Consider the following 18,104-nt stretch of genomic DNA (forward strand, 5'->3'; position numbering starts at 1 on the left):
AACATCATTGTGTTGCTATGAAAGCATTAGCGTGTCATTTGCATATGCAAAAATGTATTAATGGAACCTTGTTTACAAACTTCAGGTTATGCTTTTCATTTTGACTTGATTACTCCATGGGTAAACCCCAGCACAAATCAAATGTTGTCATCTATTTTCTCATTTCTCACTCCACTGCTTATCCCATATGACTAGTGTCCCCATGCTTTAATTAAATCAGAAAAAATGTTAATCAATTAGATGCTTAGGTGTCATAATGCTAGAATACCCACTGTTTAATTTTGTCCTGTCTTTCTGCGTCTGCCATTAAACTCACATTCACGGCTCTGCATCGTTTTCCAGTCTGCCTCCAGTTGAACTGCATGGCAGATTGCGGCCAATGGAACAGAGGCACAGGACTGCAGGGTTATTGCAGAACATCAAACAAAATGGAGGCAAGGCCGCTTAAAGAAAAATAAAACAGTTCAAAGCTACAGTAGCAAAAAAAAAAAAACGCAAAGAAATAAATGTGCATTTATTTCTGCTACGTCTCCACCCCATTGGCCTCCCTGAATCCACACAGCTGACCCTGTAAAATCCTAACAAAGCTATTCATCCAACCAGGCCTCAGCTGGGATACCTGGAGTCCAATAACTGGGTTATCAGCTGGCAGTGGGGCTGGTGAACAGCTGCCATACTGCCATACAAACGCCAAATACCATGGAGTCCCAGCCCAGGGCCACTGCGGAGCCTCCCGGCTCACAAGATATATATGCACAATAAATCATCCATATAAATAAAGTCCACTTGCTGTCCTGGCTAACTTCTCACACTAAGGTTGATTACCTCAATTCCAGCCCTAGGAAATAGCAAATGATAACTAATAATTACCTAACAGTTACATGCCCACTCATTTTTGGAAATAAACTGCTATGTATACCGTATAATATTTAGAGTAGTGTTATTATAGTCAATTAATGTTGTCATATGTATAAATGTTTATTGCTTAATTACAGTTGTGTATTGAATTGTTACTTGTGCCAGCAGTCTGACGGTCATGCTGAAAAATCCCTTGGTTTGCCGGCGATGTGCGTGTGGATGAACCAGGCTGTGGTGCAGCAGTCATTTAGGTTTTGAAACATTGCCCCCTACTGTCTGCTACTGCAGTACCCGAAACAGACCCTTCTGCTACGATCTGTTTGGACTGCCCTTACGCATGCCTGCGATTTACATCAGCTGTGTAGGCACACATACGCACATATACATATGTATAAAAACGTGTTTTATATGTTTACAGTATTGCGAGCTTCTTGGTGTTTTGAATTGTGTGAGAAACATCCACAGTGTACTCAAATATGGCTCTATATTTAAAGTATATACATGTGTAGATGCTGCCCCATTTATGAATGGGACATCTTGTCTCTGGCCTGTTTCTTGGTTGGAAAAAAAAGTAACAAGCTCTGCAGGAGTCAGTGCTCATGCTGGGACGCCCACAGCCTAGCTAGTGCTCATACTTGGTAGCCATATTGCATGTGGTGTTCTAGGCACCCAGATATCTTTTCTTTTTGATATATTATTGTTGTCATTCCTCTGACATATTATATACTCATTAAATGACTCCTCCAACAGTCTAAATAGAAAATTATGTTTTGGTAATATTCAAACCTCCAAGTCACTTACCTCGACAAAGAATCTGTTTTTGCTCTATAAATATTTAAGTTTTTAATTGCATAGTTTGTAATTATAGCCTAATTTTTTTGTATCCTTGATGCAAGTTAGTACCTGATGCAATATCTGTTAATATGCATATCTCTCGTGCATTTTAAATAAGAAAAGGTAATTAGTGAAAGCAGTAAGGATCCTATATCATTAAAGCAGAGGGGCGTTTTAGGTGGCAGTTTAATTAATAATTCTGATTGTGGCAGTACTTCAGGATCCCTAATGAAGTCATTAGAGAAATGGAGGAGTTGGAGTTAGCTCACATGTTTGTCGGCTTGTAGCACTTAGCCGGATGGCTGTACTGCATGAAGGACAGTGCTGGGGGCCTCCGGTTCTGGGGGGAGTGGGGGTGGGGGCAACAGTTTACCTCCAATGGACACACTGGGACATACTAGGTGTCCAAATAGTGCAAGCTAATGAGTTATTATGCACCTCACAAGTATAAATAGATAGATCATACATATGTGTGTGTGTGTTTGTATGTATGTATGTGGGCATATACATGCATTTATATATTGTTATATATATTTATATATAACAAAAAACACATAATTTATCCGTCTTAGTAAGTTACATATTTTTGGCATGTGTGGCACTCTTAGCTTGAATGTGCCGTGTGGCTCGGTATGTGTGAAAGGCCTGTCCACTTTCTCGTTCGTCATAAGACGTTAGCAACAGCAACAGGTCACAGCATCCTAATGGCTGGTCTGAAATCTCATGCTGGTCCTTTGGTCTTTGTGTGTCAATAACTCTTTGCTCCCTTCCGGGCTCAGAGTCGGTTAGGTGACATGTGACAGGGACAGTGCTGAGAGGGCCACTGGCAGCTTGGACGCTTTTCTTTTTCTTTTTTCGGCCGCGCCGCTCTGCTGCTCCCCCAGGCCTCCTCCGTCTCCCTGACTCACCGCTTCAAACCCATCACCATAAGCGCGCTTCTCACTCGCACCACATTCATGCTTCTGGCCGCTCTATACCTTCAGCTCTGAACTCCAGAAATATGATCTGTGTGCAATATAGTGAGGGAGGGCGTGCATATCTAATCACCTTTTCACAGAGTATTCCTCTGCTTTCTCTTTTTACATCTCTCTCTTGCTTTGTATTATTGGATTATTGGAGACTCTGGAATATTCCGTGTTGTGGCAGATTGTTAGCCGGAGGTTTCTAACAAGGGTGGGACAGAGGGACACTACAGAAGGCTTGATTCACATGAAGGGCAGGGGGGAAAAAAGCAGAAACAAAATGGGACAGCGCCTACAAGGATCAACATAGACCAGCGTTGAATGAATATCTGAAAAAGCAGACCTAAAAAATTAGAGAAACGTGCATATTTCTGTCTCAGCCACCTACTGTATCTGACCTTGTCTAATCAAGGTTTCCAGGGTTGTATATACAGTACATACAGACATAGTAATATTAGCCTACAGTTAGGCAAAATCATTAACACAAAGCCTATTTTATAATGAAGTGGTCAATAAATCATATAATTTATTGAATAACGTATTGAAAGTGAAAAATATTCGCTTATCGCAAACTCAAAATATTGTAACCATCGTAACCCGGAGAGCGTCTGTATACTGATTCTCTCATTATCCCCCCATGCAGAATTGCAGAGCAGTTCCTGTGGAAACCCGGGCGTCCCCCCCAAAGGAATCTTGTACGGGACGCGCTTCAATGTTGGGGACAAGATCCGCTATAGCTGTGTGACGGGCTATGTGCTGGATGGACACCCGCAGCTGACCTGCATCACCAACTCAGGCAACGCTGCTGTGTGGGACTTCCCCGTGCCCATCTGCAGAGGTGAGCCCGACCTTGACGCCTTGTCTCTCTCCGGGGTGGCAGCGTGCAAGCGAGTGTGAGGGCCGCCGAGACTGTACTGCATGCACTCCTGCTTGCCAGTGGGCGCACCTGTAATCTGTGTTTAGTGTGCATGTCTCCTTGTCTCGTATGTGGGCTGCATGAAGTGCCTCAGGATGGAATCAAAAGACTTTTTCTCAGTACGTGTGGAACTGCTGTCTGGTTCCGTGATATGAATTATTTCTTTTTGCCATATGTAGGTCAACTTCTTGAGATCCTGTTTGGGTTCATTTAGCCTTCACTACAAAGAGGGGGGAACAAACTACGAGTAAAACAGACTGACGACGTTCCTTTTTTCAAATGTTTTTTCCACACGCAAACAATTTATCGCTAGACAAAAAGAAGGGGTTGTCATGTTAGTGCCCATATTGTGAGAAATAAGATCATTTACAGAAACGATGAGCCCATTTGCATGAACCTTAAAGCTTTGACTCACATGATTTGTGCTCGGAGCTATACACAGTAATAGTTGCAGTGTCCTTGTTCTAAACATTTTGAGATTTATCGTCCTGTGTCCTGGCCAATTATACTGTCCACTATCCATGACCATTTTAAATAAGGCCCTCTCTGTAGATATCATTAGTTTTGATCCTATGCATTTAATGAGTATAGAAGACAGCAGTTACATCATGTCTATTATAATCTGGAACAAAAACAACTTCAAGTCACTGGACATTTCAGTGATTATACATTAGTGGGTTTTGTGCTATTGTCCTTGGAGGGCAGCGAAGTTCACGCTGGGATTGAATCAATATGTTTCATTTTAAAACTGGATGATTTTTAAGGCCTGTGTCTTTCACGAATGAGACAAAGGCTGGTTGAGAATTCGGGCTGACCATTCAGTCATTATTATGAATGTATTACATTTTTAGTGGAATATAATAGAGAATCAATGCTTTTAGGAATCACAGGATAACATCCTGTAGAACAGTGATGTGTAAAAACAGTGTGTATGTGAAGAGTCTGATTAATAATTGCATTTTTGGATACTGTTAGATTAGATAAGGATTACTAGAAAAATAACTTCTTTATTGTACAGTAGAATGGAAATACAATTAATGATCATGGTGATGAGATTTCTACCCATCTTTTAACATTTAATCTTACCCATTCACAATATGTGCTTTTCACATATTGAATGAGCAGGTCATTTATAATGAACAATTTGATGGGCAGCAACTCTGTTAAGAGATTACATAAAAGGCCTGTGTTTGTGTACAAATATTGTTCTACATCCCATAATGACACTGCTTGGTCTTAATTTTATTGAAAACACATGCAACGTTCACATAAAAATTTAAGTCCGTTTATCGAACAAAATAGTTTGAATAGTGTGAAAGTCATGATATCAATGCTCTTTTAAATTATGCAGTGTGATGGGGAGACGTCCTCTCTTGCAATCGCATGAATATTCACTGCCATGAACAGACTTCTCGAGATAATCTGGAAATGTAAATCTGCCCAGAGTAGTTGGCACACTTTGTGTATTAGCGGAAAGGACGGTATCCGCACAGTCCTTGTGCCGGGAATCTCAATGTCTGCAGCGTGCCTGGCATATCGGCATTCTGATTTTCCGAGGTGCCTGTCTCCGCTCAAACTTTTGCTACTTTCAAAAGCGAGGCTTTAGAGGGTTGGGCTGAGGGTGAGAGCTTAGGGTTATGAGCGTAACAGGCTGGTGGCACCTCGCTAAGAGCGCAAACTTTGCGTGAAGTCAGCCGTAACGGTGGCTAGTTAGGGCCCGCCTCCCACCTGCATGCGGCCTGGCCTGTACGAATACCAAGTCCTACACCTGCGGCACACCTGCACAGGAGGCGACCGAGGAGCCGTCAGCCATTGATATGTAAAAGTGCTTCAAAGGTCGGCAAATGGAGTGTCGAGGTAAACCAGGGAAGGCATTAATTTGCATATGAATGGCTGTAACACTGGTAAACTCATAGCTGTTTTCATAAGCAGAACGGGGGTTTCTGATTAAAGGTCTTTCAAGGGGTCCAGCTTTTTAGAAAACCATTTCAATTTCTAACATTTCAATTGAAAAGCTCTTGGAGTATGTGTCAAATACAAACTTTCGTCTGCGGCATAAAATAATGATTCGGTTTTATGATCATTTGTCATCGTTAACCGCTTCGCAGCGAATCTGCCAGGGATCACTACTTGTATGAATTTGACTATGATATGCTGGCGAATTGTACGTGAAAGCCTTGCAGTCACTGTATTTCACTGCAAATTTAATACGTGTGTCTTTGTGCCCATAACTAGCATATTAACTGAGTTTATTTTACTGAATTATCAGATTAAGTTTCAATTAGCATGGCAAATGATGTCATACACACTGCCTACATGGTACACCCGCATCAAATATTCTGCAGATTTAAAGATGAAAGCGCACAAATTCTCATATTTAAATATTTCCCATTAAACTCAAGGCCAGTCGACATTTGGGCCACCTGTCAGCAGAATGACCCATGGCTATGTTTTGGTCCTGTGTCAGATATTTTTTCCGTTGTTCTGCCACCAGATTTTCTGGATTGTTCCAAAGATACTTTGCTGCTTCCAGTATAATTCGCTATGGCCAGGAGTGTCTCAAGCCAGTTGTACCCTGAAGTACACCAGTACATGTACCTGTAAGGATGTACACCAGGGGTGTCAAATTCCAGTCCTGGGGGGGCCGGAGCCCTGTGTAGCTTAGTTCTTTTCTGTTCCACCACAAATGATTCAGCTCAAGAGCTGTGTGGTAATTAGCACAAGGAGTAGAATCAGGTGTGTTAAATGAGGGGAAACCCAGAAATGTGCAGGGCTCCAGCCCCCCAGGACTGGAGTTTGACACTGATGTACACAGTGTCACAGAATGAAAGTATGACTTAAGACACCACAAATAATACAGTTACTCTATTACAAACAGTCCAGAAGGGTTTTATATAGATTCTGTATACAGTATGTAGTGTCACGTTTGAAATGCTTAATTTCATTTTTCCCCTATAAAAAAACGTCAGTCTCAGTGTTACAATAACTGGCTTGGAGAATAAAGGTACAATAAGTAATCAACAGGAGTGTCTTCAGTCTTGTTATTGAAATGAGTCGGGGGGGTAGTAACTGGCGATGATAAGACTTTGCTTTCTCATTACATGCAAGAAGTGCGGCATTGTATAAAGCCCCACTATCTGTTTGGTGCAAAAAATAAAAATAATAAAACATCAGTAAACGTCTCTCCAGAGGATCAATGATGGAATAACACTGGGTTGGGTGACTGAAATGTACATCTAATGTGCACTGAATTATTTAGGAAGCAACTGTGCCATTTAGTTACTGTTTCCAGTAGAACAAATGCTTTGAGGGTATGCCATATAAAATGCATTATCTGGATCTGGGCATTGGTATGAATTTCTGTTCATACATTTGTGACTCAGTGCTTAATACCCAACAAAGCATTTGTTATTTTTCTCAGGAAAAAAATGGAGTGCCATTGTGACTGTGATCAGTCAACAGTGAACAGTGTGAACCGAAATGCTCACTCTGTTTGCAGAGTTTTGCACTGTGTTGTTCCTTGGTGGGGCACTGCATCATAATTACCTTCCTTTCCATATGCTGCTAGACCCAACTGTTTGTCTTTTGTTAATTGCAGCTCGCTCTAAAGATCTTCTTGTGTTTACTGTTCGGTTACACTTTCTATTTATTTTGATGTCAGTGAGCAAAGGATGAAATTGCATTACCCGTCAATATAGCTCCAGTGAACTGAGGTTTTAGGTGTAGCTTTATTTTGAAATCTTATAGCTAATCTATGTGTAGAATGAAATATGGAGTGAACAGTGGTTTGTCTTCATTAAGGCCTTGATACAATTAAGCCGTGGCCAATCAAAAAAAATATATACCGTCACGATCTCATAATGTGGCTGCTGGAGAGAAAGTCTGGACCATTGTCCTTTTAGACTATTTCACTACATCCATCAATCTTCCACCACTGCTAAAACATTACCGGGTGGCACTGAGCCTGGAGCTTGACCTGGGAAGCAGGGGGCAGGGGGTAGTGAAGGGAGTGCATCCCAATGCTGCCTTGGGTTTAGTGATAATTTCCTGTACCAGTACATTTATAGAACAGTATTTTGTTCTCTTGGCAATATTCTGTCATGCTTCACCTTAGCGAAGTAAAACATGTAAGTATGTCAGGCGATGTTGAAATAAGAACCCCACCCCCTGAGAGAATGCGGACCATAGAAACTGGGCTTCCTTGCTAAGGTAAACGGCTCCAAGCCACCCTCACAAAGCTTTCCTTTCGATGCCCTAATCAGACTGAGTGCTTTCTTCATTTAACAGTTATCTACACTTTATCAGAGATCATGCTCATCTCACTGGCTGGTGCTTCAATCTTTCTGTTGGGATGTTTGGTGCCTCACTTTGGTTAAATTGTGTCCTAATGAAGTTAGTACTTATTGGGCCCTGATTCATCACATTTGTAAAGATTTGCTTAGCAAGACATGTCACCTGGAAGCGTTGCCTTTTAGCGTGTCCCTTATTGTTGTTTTTTTTTCCTGTAAATTTTGAAAATGAGGTAGACTTTGTAGCCTGTTCAGTTACCCCCCCAGATCTCAATAACATCCTGCAATCACTCCTCAATGATGGGGCGACATGGAATACCCATTAGAACCAGTCATGGGAGTTTTATTTACACAAAAATGTTATGAGGGTGGAACAAAAAATGATTGGTTCAGAGAGTTAACCAATCAGATTGTAGAGGCGGTGGGTCCAAACAGCTAGAGGAGGTGGGATCAACCAATCAGATATCTTGGTCCTGCCTCCTGTAGTTGCTTGGACCCACATCTTCTACAATCTGATTGGTTATCTCTCTGAACCAATCAATTTTCATTCTGCCCTCAGAACATTTTTGTGTAAGTAAAGCTCCCATGAGTGTTAGAACCAGTGAAAAGTTCCGCCTGTTCCAATGAACCGTAAAGAACCACTTCTTTAAGATGTTTCATGATCGCACATGAGCATGTAGCACTTATTATTCATTCATTTTATTTTACTTGCTTATCAGACAGTTTTATCCAAAGCAGCTAACAAAGCTTATTATTTATTCATTTATACAGCCTGGAATTTCTGCTGACAAAATCCAGGTAGTGGTTCTCTGCTCAAGGGCCTCTTCTAAGTTTGAGAGTAGTACTGCCAACGTTTTGGCCAACAGTCCATGTCCTTGACATTTTTTAGTAATTCAGACAATTAAATTAGTAGGGATAGGGGCATCAGCTAAGCTGGCAAAATGTAAATATATATGTGGTGATGTTTATAAATTGTCTGTTGGAGGGAAGCAGCATATTTTTCCAGTCCTCTTGACTTAATTTCCTGAGCTTCTTTTTTTATACATAGAAAAAGATTAGATAAAAAGTAAAGTTAAAAATAAGAAGGCATGTGCTGAATATTTGTTGCCCAGTTCTTGCTCTCATTTCCTGCTCTACCTGGCGTGGGCTTCCGAGTTGACCGTGACTGTGCATCACATAAGTCAAATGCTGCACGAACGTTTCTCCATCTCGGGTTATTCCCTGCCTTGCAACCATAGCTTCTATGATGGGCTCCGGACCCCTAGGATCCTTAGTAGGACAAGTGGTTTCAGAAGATGGATGGATGGATGGATGGAGTTCATGTATATAATTATGTCTTATGGAGTCATTTGGTTTGGTGTTAATGTCTGACGTTCGTCTGAAAGGAAACAGAGGGTTTAAAGCAAAGAATGTCTGAAATGTTTTCAGTCAGGCCCTCAGAGATGTTTTATTACTGCTTGGGGTTTCTCTATCAGTACACCCAGCACCTAATAAAAAAGGAGGCAGAGTATGATGGTGGGTTTTAGTGATCTGTTAAGGTCATGGCTAACAGGAAAGTGGAGCCTTTAAAGGTCCTTGAGGAACAGAGAAATGCTGCGATTGAGCCCAGCTGTGAAATGGGCAGAGTGGTCACTGTGTTGGGCCCATTCAGATGAGTTTTTTTATGACCTGGTCACCCCAGCAGCTCTGGCCTTCTATGCATTAAACAGCCTTATTGGTAAACTTTAGTTTACATTTTTTTCCCCTCCATTACCCATGAATATGTTTGGAGAAAGCTTGATACAACAGTCACGCCTATAAAATGACCTTTCAGAATTGCAAGAGCAGACAGTTTCTAAATGAGTGCTGTGGTGAAATTATTATTGTAGGATGGTCACGAGAGCCGCGGCTGGATCGTCACACTGACAGCTGTGTGACATGTGCTTCAATCTTCATGCCTCTGGATTTGAAATACATAAAACACCAAAAAAAATTATTATTTTAGTTTAACTCGGGTGTCCTAATTAATTCATATATTCTAAATTTTAGGACAGCATGATATTGGTATAACAAATATAAGAATTTTATGTGATAAATATTAGTTTATTTATAAAGCTTAAAAGAGTTGAGCTTTTTACCCAAAGTCAAATATAGTTTAAAATAATTATTACCTAGCAATAATGTCAATGAAATAAGTTGTGAGTTGTGCCAACAAACATTTGCTCAATATTGTCTCTATAGAATCAGAAATATTTACATACAGCCAAAGGCTGGTCATTTGGTTACCATTCCTCATTAGCTTGTCTCCTTTTACTCACGGTTTGTTCAATTTCTCAAAAACAAGCCACATTGTCTGTGAGTGAGTCAGACAGCAATGATGAAAATGCATCTGTGCATAAATCTAGATAATCTTGAAAAGGACAATTGTTACAAATGTTAAAGCTTGCTACTGTAAGTTTTGTTTCCCATGACAGACTAAAAATGTTTTAGGAGAACTATGTTCACCAATTGTTGAACTTTCAAATGTTCTGGGTGCCACTTGGCAATATTTATTTTGGGACACTGCCCCCATCTCAGTGAATTTTATCATCGAGATTTAAAAATCCCGGAATAGCGTTGCCTTTGAAAATATTATTTACCTGGGTATAATGTCTGGAACGTATGACTGTATGAAAAAATTAGATGCAGCCCAAGCCTATTCTCAACCCAGCTGGCTTTTGTAGTCCTTGCAATGTGAGAATTGCATGTGCATGACATGCAAGGTCGACATTAACGTTGCACATTGTGCAGCTCTGGTTCTAATTATCCAAGGATCTCCGTTCTTTACAGTGGAAGAAATTGACAGAAAACAATAAAGGGTTCCATTTTTGAGCGTAAGTTTAATCCCAACCCCGTACTCTAATTGTAACAACGCTGCAAGTGAAATTTAAGCAATATAATTAAATACTATTTACAATTTACAAATCAAGTGGAAGAAAACCAGAGCATTTCCCCATTACATCTCTGTAGCATTTTTTTTTAATTATACACATTTATCTGTTACAGCCGACCTCTAAAATATTTTAATTGTGAGTTTTTTTCATTGGATGAAATCTGATTAAGAGACTTAATCATAATGTAATTTGGCAGCAGCTCTGAATCTGACAAGCCATTTGATGTTTAAAGATTTCTTTTACATAGTCCTGGTTCTAGCTTTGGGAGCAGCTTTCCTCTGACATTTACAATGATAATCCCACATGTCTAATAATGTAACACCCTTTCTATCTCATTTGAGCAGTATCGTCACGTATACATAGTTCTGGTTTAACTATGACAATGTATTACATCTCCAGCTGTCCATCCATTCAATCCCTTTATAGATTAGTGACAAAAAAGTAGTCCGTAATAATGCTACATTTTCAATGAAACCTTTTTCCTTTGTATAAGCTCTATATTTTTGTTAGCAGTGGGTGAAGTGTAGCCCAAATCATGTTTTCCATATCATTCTCTAATATAATTACAGCACTGTTGTCTTACACCTCTGGGACCTGGGTTCGAGTCTCTGGCATGGATCCGTGTGTGTAGTTTGCATGTTCTCCTCGTGTCGATGTGGGGTTTCCTCCGGGTACTCCGGTTTCCCCCCACAGTGCAAAAATATGCTGAGGTGCATTTCAATTACCAAATTGCCCATAGGTGTGAATGGTGTGTGAGTGTGTCCGGCGATGGGTTGGCGCCCCATCCTGGGTTGTTCCCTGCCTTGCACCCATAGCCTCCATGATAGGCGCTGGACCCCCGCAACCTTGAATAGGACAAGTGGTCACAGAAGATGGATGGATGGATGGATGGATAATATCCAGGACTTTCAACTGAAGTCATTTCTTTCAAGATTAATTTGTCCTCCTTGATGTGTTTTGCAAGGGGTTTTGGGCTGAGAATTTTGTATTTGCCTGCTGTCTTGCCTTCTGTGACTGCCAAGTGATTGGTATTTATTCTTTTATTCCCAATAGATTAGTAGACTATATAAAGGCTGTATACGATGACACGTGTCATGTAGTAGAAGATGTGAGTCACTCCTTATTTCTCAAATGTTCTCTGTGTGAGAGTGTTCACACATTGTTCAAGCAGAAGTGGTGCAGCAGTTAAAAAGGGAACATTAAATAAATAATGGTGAGCAGATGAGATTAACCACATAGATCTTGCTGTGCAGTCAACTAGGAAAACTCACTTCGTATGGGATAATAACCACTGAAACCTTGCTTGTTTTATGAAAACGCTTCAGCAGATATGTAAGTATTTGTATTAATGTTAGCTTTGACTTACGTTTAGGACAGTTTAATTTGGACTCTCTAGCAGCATAGCTGTAACTTAGTTAAGTATTCTGAAACAATGTTACTTTGACAAAGGCTTTTCCTTTCCATTTCATTTCTCCAAAGCAGACCCAGCTGATCTTTTTATTAGATTTTTTTCTTCACACTTTGATGTGACAGTTAACTGTACTGTTGGATAAAATTGAAGTCAATAAAAACAGAATAAAAGAACACAATGGAGAACTTTGATTTATTAAAAATAGATTTTTTTGAAACCATATTTCCAGGTCATAGGTTATATTTATATGTTTACGGAATTAAATATGTAACTTTTAAATAATTGCCACATTAATTATCAATTCGGATTCATATAAAATTGCAGAAAATAATCATATCATTATATTAAGATGGATGGAGAGTTTACTGCCAGAAATTTCATGTCTTATTTACAGTTCTCATACTGTCCCTATGTGATTATATTTTCACATAGTGCAGTTTTGTTCATTAAGAGAGATTCAAGATTCAGAACTTCATTGTGATTTGTACAAGTAAGGCATTCCTCCCTGCAGACTTAAGGAGCATCAAACACAAGGCACAGTCAACTATACATACAATAAATACAATATGCATACAATAGGTACAATAAACATACAGTACAATACTGTATATACAGACGCTACTCTACTTACGGACTTTCATCTTACGAACTTTCAGACATATGAACGAAGAGGACTGTAAGTCCAAATTGTGGTCCCTGGGCTCCCGTTTCCTGTCCGCAACATGAATAATTTTTTTTTGAGCGTCAATTCTGCCTCGTACGACTTCTTGCCGCTACTCCCGCCGCACAGCAGCGTAGCGCGCGTACTCTCAGCATCTTAGCTCTTTGTACTTTTGTATACCCTTAAAATGATGCTGAATGACGACTTACGAACATTTCAAGTTATGAATGGCCGTTCGGAACATACAGTAACTCGTTCTTAAGGAGTGTCTGTACTGTGCATACTCAGTGTACCATATAACACCATGCAGGTGCTGAATTACGATCTCAATGCAGTGGTCAGTTATTTAAAGGTTGTGAAATTGTAGCACAAAAAGACGTCATCTGTGTATACAGTACCAGTCAAAAGTTTGGACACACCTACCCATAGGAAGGTTTATTTGTATTATTCTCTGCATTTTAGAACAAAGACATCAAAACTATAAAATGTATGCACTGACAAAAAAATTATAATTTTTTTTTGGGGGAGGGGGCAAGCAAGCAAGGCCTTTAACCCCAATTGATTTTCCAGTGAAATCTCACATATATATTGAGCACTCATTGGCCGCTTTTACTTCACTCTCTGGCCAAGCTCCTCCAAACCAACTTATTTTTGCTGTGTTTAGGTCAGGTGGCCAGGTCATCCGATGCAACGCTATCACTCTGCTTTTAGGCGGCTTGGTGTGTCCAAACTTTTGACTGGCACTGGATTTAACAGTCGTATTGCTGTTGGAAAGGAACTGCCAGCTGATTGCACACCTGGATCAAGCATGCAGACAATACCGGAAATAAGTACACAGTATTTGCAGCATCAAAAACAATATCTGGAAATGCACAAGAAAAGGATGAAGCAAATGATCAAGAATATTTGTATTACAGTGAAAGCAGGAAATTGCTTAAATTTTCCAAACTCATTTGTTCTTCCCTGTAAACCCCATGCTACGGGGATTACTGGACTATCTCTGCTCTTAACCTAAAGGAAACGCTTTGTCTTATTTGTGTGCAGACATATCAAAAGCTTCTGTATTTCATGGGACACCTCCTGCTTTTTGCTTGATGCTTGTTGTCATGTATTACATTTGGTAGGAGTGCAGATGTCATGTGATACTTCCCCTTCCATATCTTCAACCTCAGCGTTTGCTACTGTTCGACTTAAGCTCGTCCCCCTGTGAGAAATTCCCAAGGACGGGGCCTAGGTCGATGGATTCATGCGTCGAATTCCGAATCCAAAAGCTTGTGTTTAACCTTCTTTCCGTCTCAGAAGCTGATGTTCAGTGCTCCTATCACAGCAGAGTTGCTGGAAAAGTAATTATGAATGATTCCAGCGCAAACATTTGAGTCAGCTGAAGCAGAGGGGCAGCATAAACAGCTGCATGCACACAGAGCCACACAAATCTGGTGCAGAGCTCAGTTTCCCAATCAGCAGAGCCGTCTACTGCACAACCTCTTACCATGAACCAGAGAACGCGCTGGCTTTCTTTAACCCAACCCCCGCCCCCCGCCCCCCAATCCACCCAAATTCCATTCGCCCAGCCGATTACCTGCCACTAGCCCTACCTTTACTTGGTCTCAGGGTCAGAACCCTGCTACTTGCCATTACTTAGCTCTGATCTCTGATAGGAACCACCTGGGTCAGCTGTTGCCCTTCCCTGCCCCCCCCAGGTCAATGACAAGCAATCTTGGAGTCTCCCCCCTCATTATGGAAGCTTCTGTAATCGTCACCTTGAAATCCCTCGGACACATTACTCACCGGGCCTTAGAAGAGGAGGTGTTAATGTCTCCCACAAAGACTGCAGCGAGAGCCTTGAATAAGTTCCTCAGAGCTATGGCAATCTTCGCTATGATAAAACACCCCCCCCCCCATATCATCCAGGTGATCAGTGTAAGGAACAATAATGCATTTGATGAAGATGAGCTGAAGGTGCATAACTTTGACATGATGAAACTCAGGGGAACCGCAGTAACAAAAAGGTTCCCAGCTCTCCACAGATATCTATCACAGAATAATGAATGCCAGTGGGAACTCGAGATTAATGGAGGGGACACTGCCCACGCAAAGCGTTACAGTTGAATTCGTCCTAACAGGCTTTGAACCGTATCAAAGCTGTAACAGCCCTTCTAATAATGTCTTGGCAGGACGGAAAATTCTAGGGTCCTGTTTATTCCATGCTGGTCCTCTGGTACAAAATGCTCAGCTCTGCATCCAGTCATTGGACAGTTCCTTCCTGCGCAGTATCTGTGCCAGTCCATCTCAGATCTGTTTTTATTTATAGCTAGCTAACAATTAAATAGTCTCACCAGTATATTACCAATATGAAAAACAGCAAGTAAATTTACTAATGAAGAAAAACGGTTAATTTTTCATTTTTAAGTATGTTAATTACAGCTTGTTATACATAAGTACAAAGGCACATTTGCCTAATTAGTTTCAAGAGTGACTAAAAGTAGAAATTAATGTGCATAATAATTTATGTTGCTACTATTTACAATCCATGAAAACATTTCTGATTCCCAGGTTTTAGCAGTGAACCCCCCTACATGTGAACACTCCAGATTTAGAGGGATAATAACAGCTTGCTGAAATTGTTGGATATTTATAAAACTTCTGTGGTAATACATGAGTAGCACTGCTGCTTCCAAAGTTGGGTGTTTGAATCCTGTCTCCGCTGTGTTTTTGTGCAGTTTGCATGTTCTCCAACGTGGATTCCCTCCCATGGTTTTAAGACATGCAGTTAAGCTAATTAGTGTCTCTACATTGTCCATAGAGTGAGTGTATGTGTCCTTTGATAGTCTGGCATCCCACCCAGGGTACACCCAGTCTTGCGGCTTGTGTATGTATGAATATATATTGCAGGCAAAGTTGTTTGCAAAATTTCATACAGAATATATAAGGGTTACTTTGTGGCAGAAGGAAAATGGTTGGTTCTGACAGGTAACCAATCAGATTGTAGAGGAAGTGGGTTCAAACTTTGATCCAAAGATTTAATAATTAACTTATCAGATTTGCATATTACTTTTGAATGTGTCGTTGTTGTAGACAATGACAATATGGGGGAAAAGTAATTTTTGTGAATACTGCATTGCATATTTATTATTACAGAAAAGATTCTGAACATTAAAACCCTAAACATGAAACATGTAGGGCCCGTAACAATTCTCGAATGTGCTGCAGTCTTTATATTTATAAATATATAATTACAGATCATATACTTTTTTTCACTTACAAGTGAGCCTTTAAATAAAACATAACTGCAAACAGGAGACCAGAATAACTCTTTCTATGGCTCTATTATTGATGATGGACTGACTTTCTCAGCGGCTGCGTGCAGTGTGAAGATAAATAGGGAATCCATAAAAGACATTGTTTATTAATGCACCTTCCCTGAATTTCTATCTGCATTATAATGGACAAATACATAAAAATGGGTAGCAATATCCAGCATGGTACGCTGTGCTAAATGATTACTGGGTATCCGGCTAGACATGAACGCCATGGAATTGCAGGACCCTAAGGAAAAACAGCAACTACTGAGATCTCTAAAGATTCAAGATTCAAAACTTTATTGATATGCAACGTAGTTCTTAACAATCTGTCTGTGTGCTCATGACAAGACAACAACCAATCATAGCTCCTCATATCTGGACCTTGATTCCAAATCCAGGCCTTGTTTTCAGTTCTCCCAAGCAGTTAGGAAGTTTAATGATTACCAATCCTGATTGGCTGCTGAGGCTTCGCACCTGGCTCACAGATAAGGGAAGGCTGGGAAATCAGTAGTGCTCAGCCCTTGGAGACCGTGATTTGAATAGCCCTGGCATTCATTTATTCATTCTCTGAAACCGCTTGCCCTATACAGGGTTGTGGGGGTCCGGAGCCTATCCCGGTTGCTATGGGCGCAAGACGGGGAACAACCCAGGATGGGGTGCCAACCCTTTGCAGGGCACACTCACACACACCATTCACTTACACACGCACACCTATGGCAATTTGGCAACTCAAATTAGCCACAGCATGTTCTTGGACTGTGGGAGGAAACCGGAGTACTCAGAGGAAACCCCACGATGACATGGGGAGAACGTGCAAACTCCACACACATGGAACCCAGGCCCCAGAGGTGTGAGGCAACAGTGCCAACCACTGCACCACCATGCCACCCCAGCCCTGGCATAAAACATAAAAATAATAATATCATATAACTATTCCCCATTAACCAGGTCTAATGCAAATAAGAATGGCAGTTACTATACAAAACACTAAAAAGCCCTTGAAGAAAAAGTACATAAAAAAATAAAGTATAAAATACAATAGGATCTAGTGCAGAATAAGAATGAGATGTCAGGTGCTTTGCATTAAATGTGTTGGACATGGCACATATGGACACCCAACTCTCTATTGTCGAATGAAATCATTTAGTAATAGGGGTTAATATGGTGTCTGAACAGAAAATAATTCTGATCCTGGACTGTGTTGGTGGGAGAGGGGGTGCTGGATCCCATCCCAGGAAACACCCTGGGTAAGGGACACCCTGGACAGAACGCGATACGAGTCAGACTTTTGTGCCTGTGATGATGGCCACAGAAAGAAGCTGATTTCTGATTAGACAGAATAGCACTTGTAAAGTTTTGGCCATGCACCCTGTGTAAGCACCTGTATCTGGCAACAGATTTCATATTTGCGCTAATGTGTCTAATTACTCCAAAGTTAAGATAGGCAGTCCCCAGGTTATGAACAAGATGCATTCCCTAAGCCTGTTTTTAAGTCGAATTTGTAGGTAATTATGCAGTAATAATGAAAAGAACTGCATACGGTACTGTACTGTACCTCGAGCCGACAAACCACTGAATGTTTTCATGAGCGTCACAAAGTAGTCCATGCGTTCGTTATTACGAACCAATGTATTTAACCTGAATTTTTAGTGTAATGTGCTTTATGATAGTCCGTCAGTAAGTTTGAGTTGTCTGTAATTTCCTAACCCAGGGATTGCCAGTACTGTAAACTGTATATAGCTACAGCCGTTCACACATCAGTTACTTATTGTCTTTGGGGCTGTAGGCGTACAGGTAAGAACTAGAAAAGAAGTCACACCTTTCATAAAGTTTGGAAGGAAAAACTTGTTGTCTAGCTTTTGCGCTTTACTAATTTGAGCATTACTGGTCAGGGATGCTGAAAATAAATGTAAAATTTCACGCCATACCATGGATTGCATCACTTAGTGGGTTACAGCA

The 18,104-nt window shown here is 40.6% G+C and overlaps 1 protein-coding gene across 5 annotated transcripts in view; it reads left to right on the plus strand.

Annotated features, from left to right (window-relative positions):
• The window catches only part of csmd3b (CUB and Sushi multiple domains 3b), a 349,538-nt gene that overhangs the window by 103,633 nt on the left and 227,801 nt on the right, over positions 1–18,104 (plus strand). For all 5 annotated transcript variants that reach the window (XM_072705595.1, XM_072705594.1, XM_023811991.2 and 2 more), the window contains one exon: positions 3,298–3,492. In XM_072705595.1, coding sequence (XP_072561696.1) covers positions 3,298–3,492 — 195 coding nt within the window. The remainder of the gene's footprint in view (positions 1–3,297; positions 3,493–18,104) is intronic.

This window comes from Paramormyrops kingsleyae, chromosome 23, assembly GCF_048594095.1.
Source record: "Paramormyrops kingsleyae isolate MSU_618 chromosome 23, PKINGS_0.4, whole genome shotgun sequence".
Taxonomy (NCBI): Eukaryota; Metazoa; Chordata; class Actinopteri; order Osteoglossiformes; family Mormyridae; genus Paramormyrops; species Paramormyrops kingsleyae.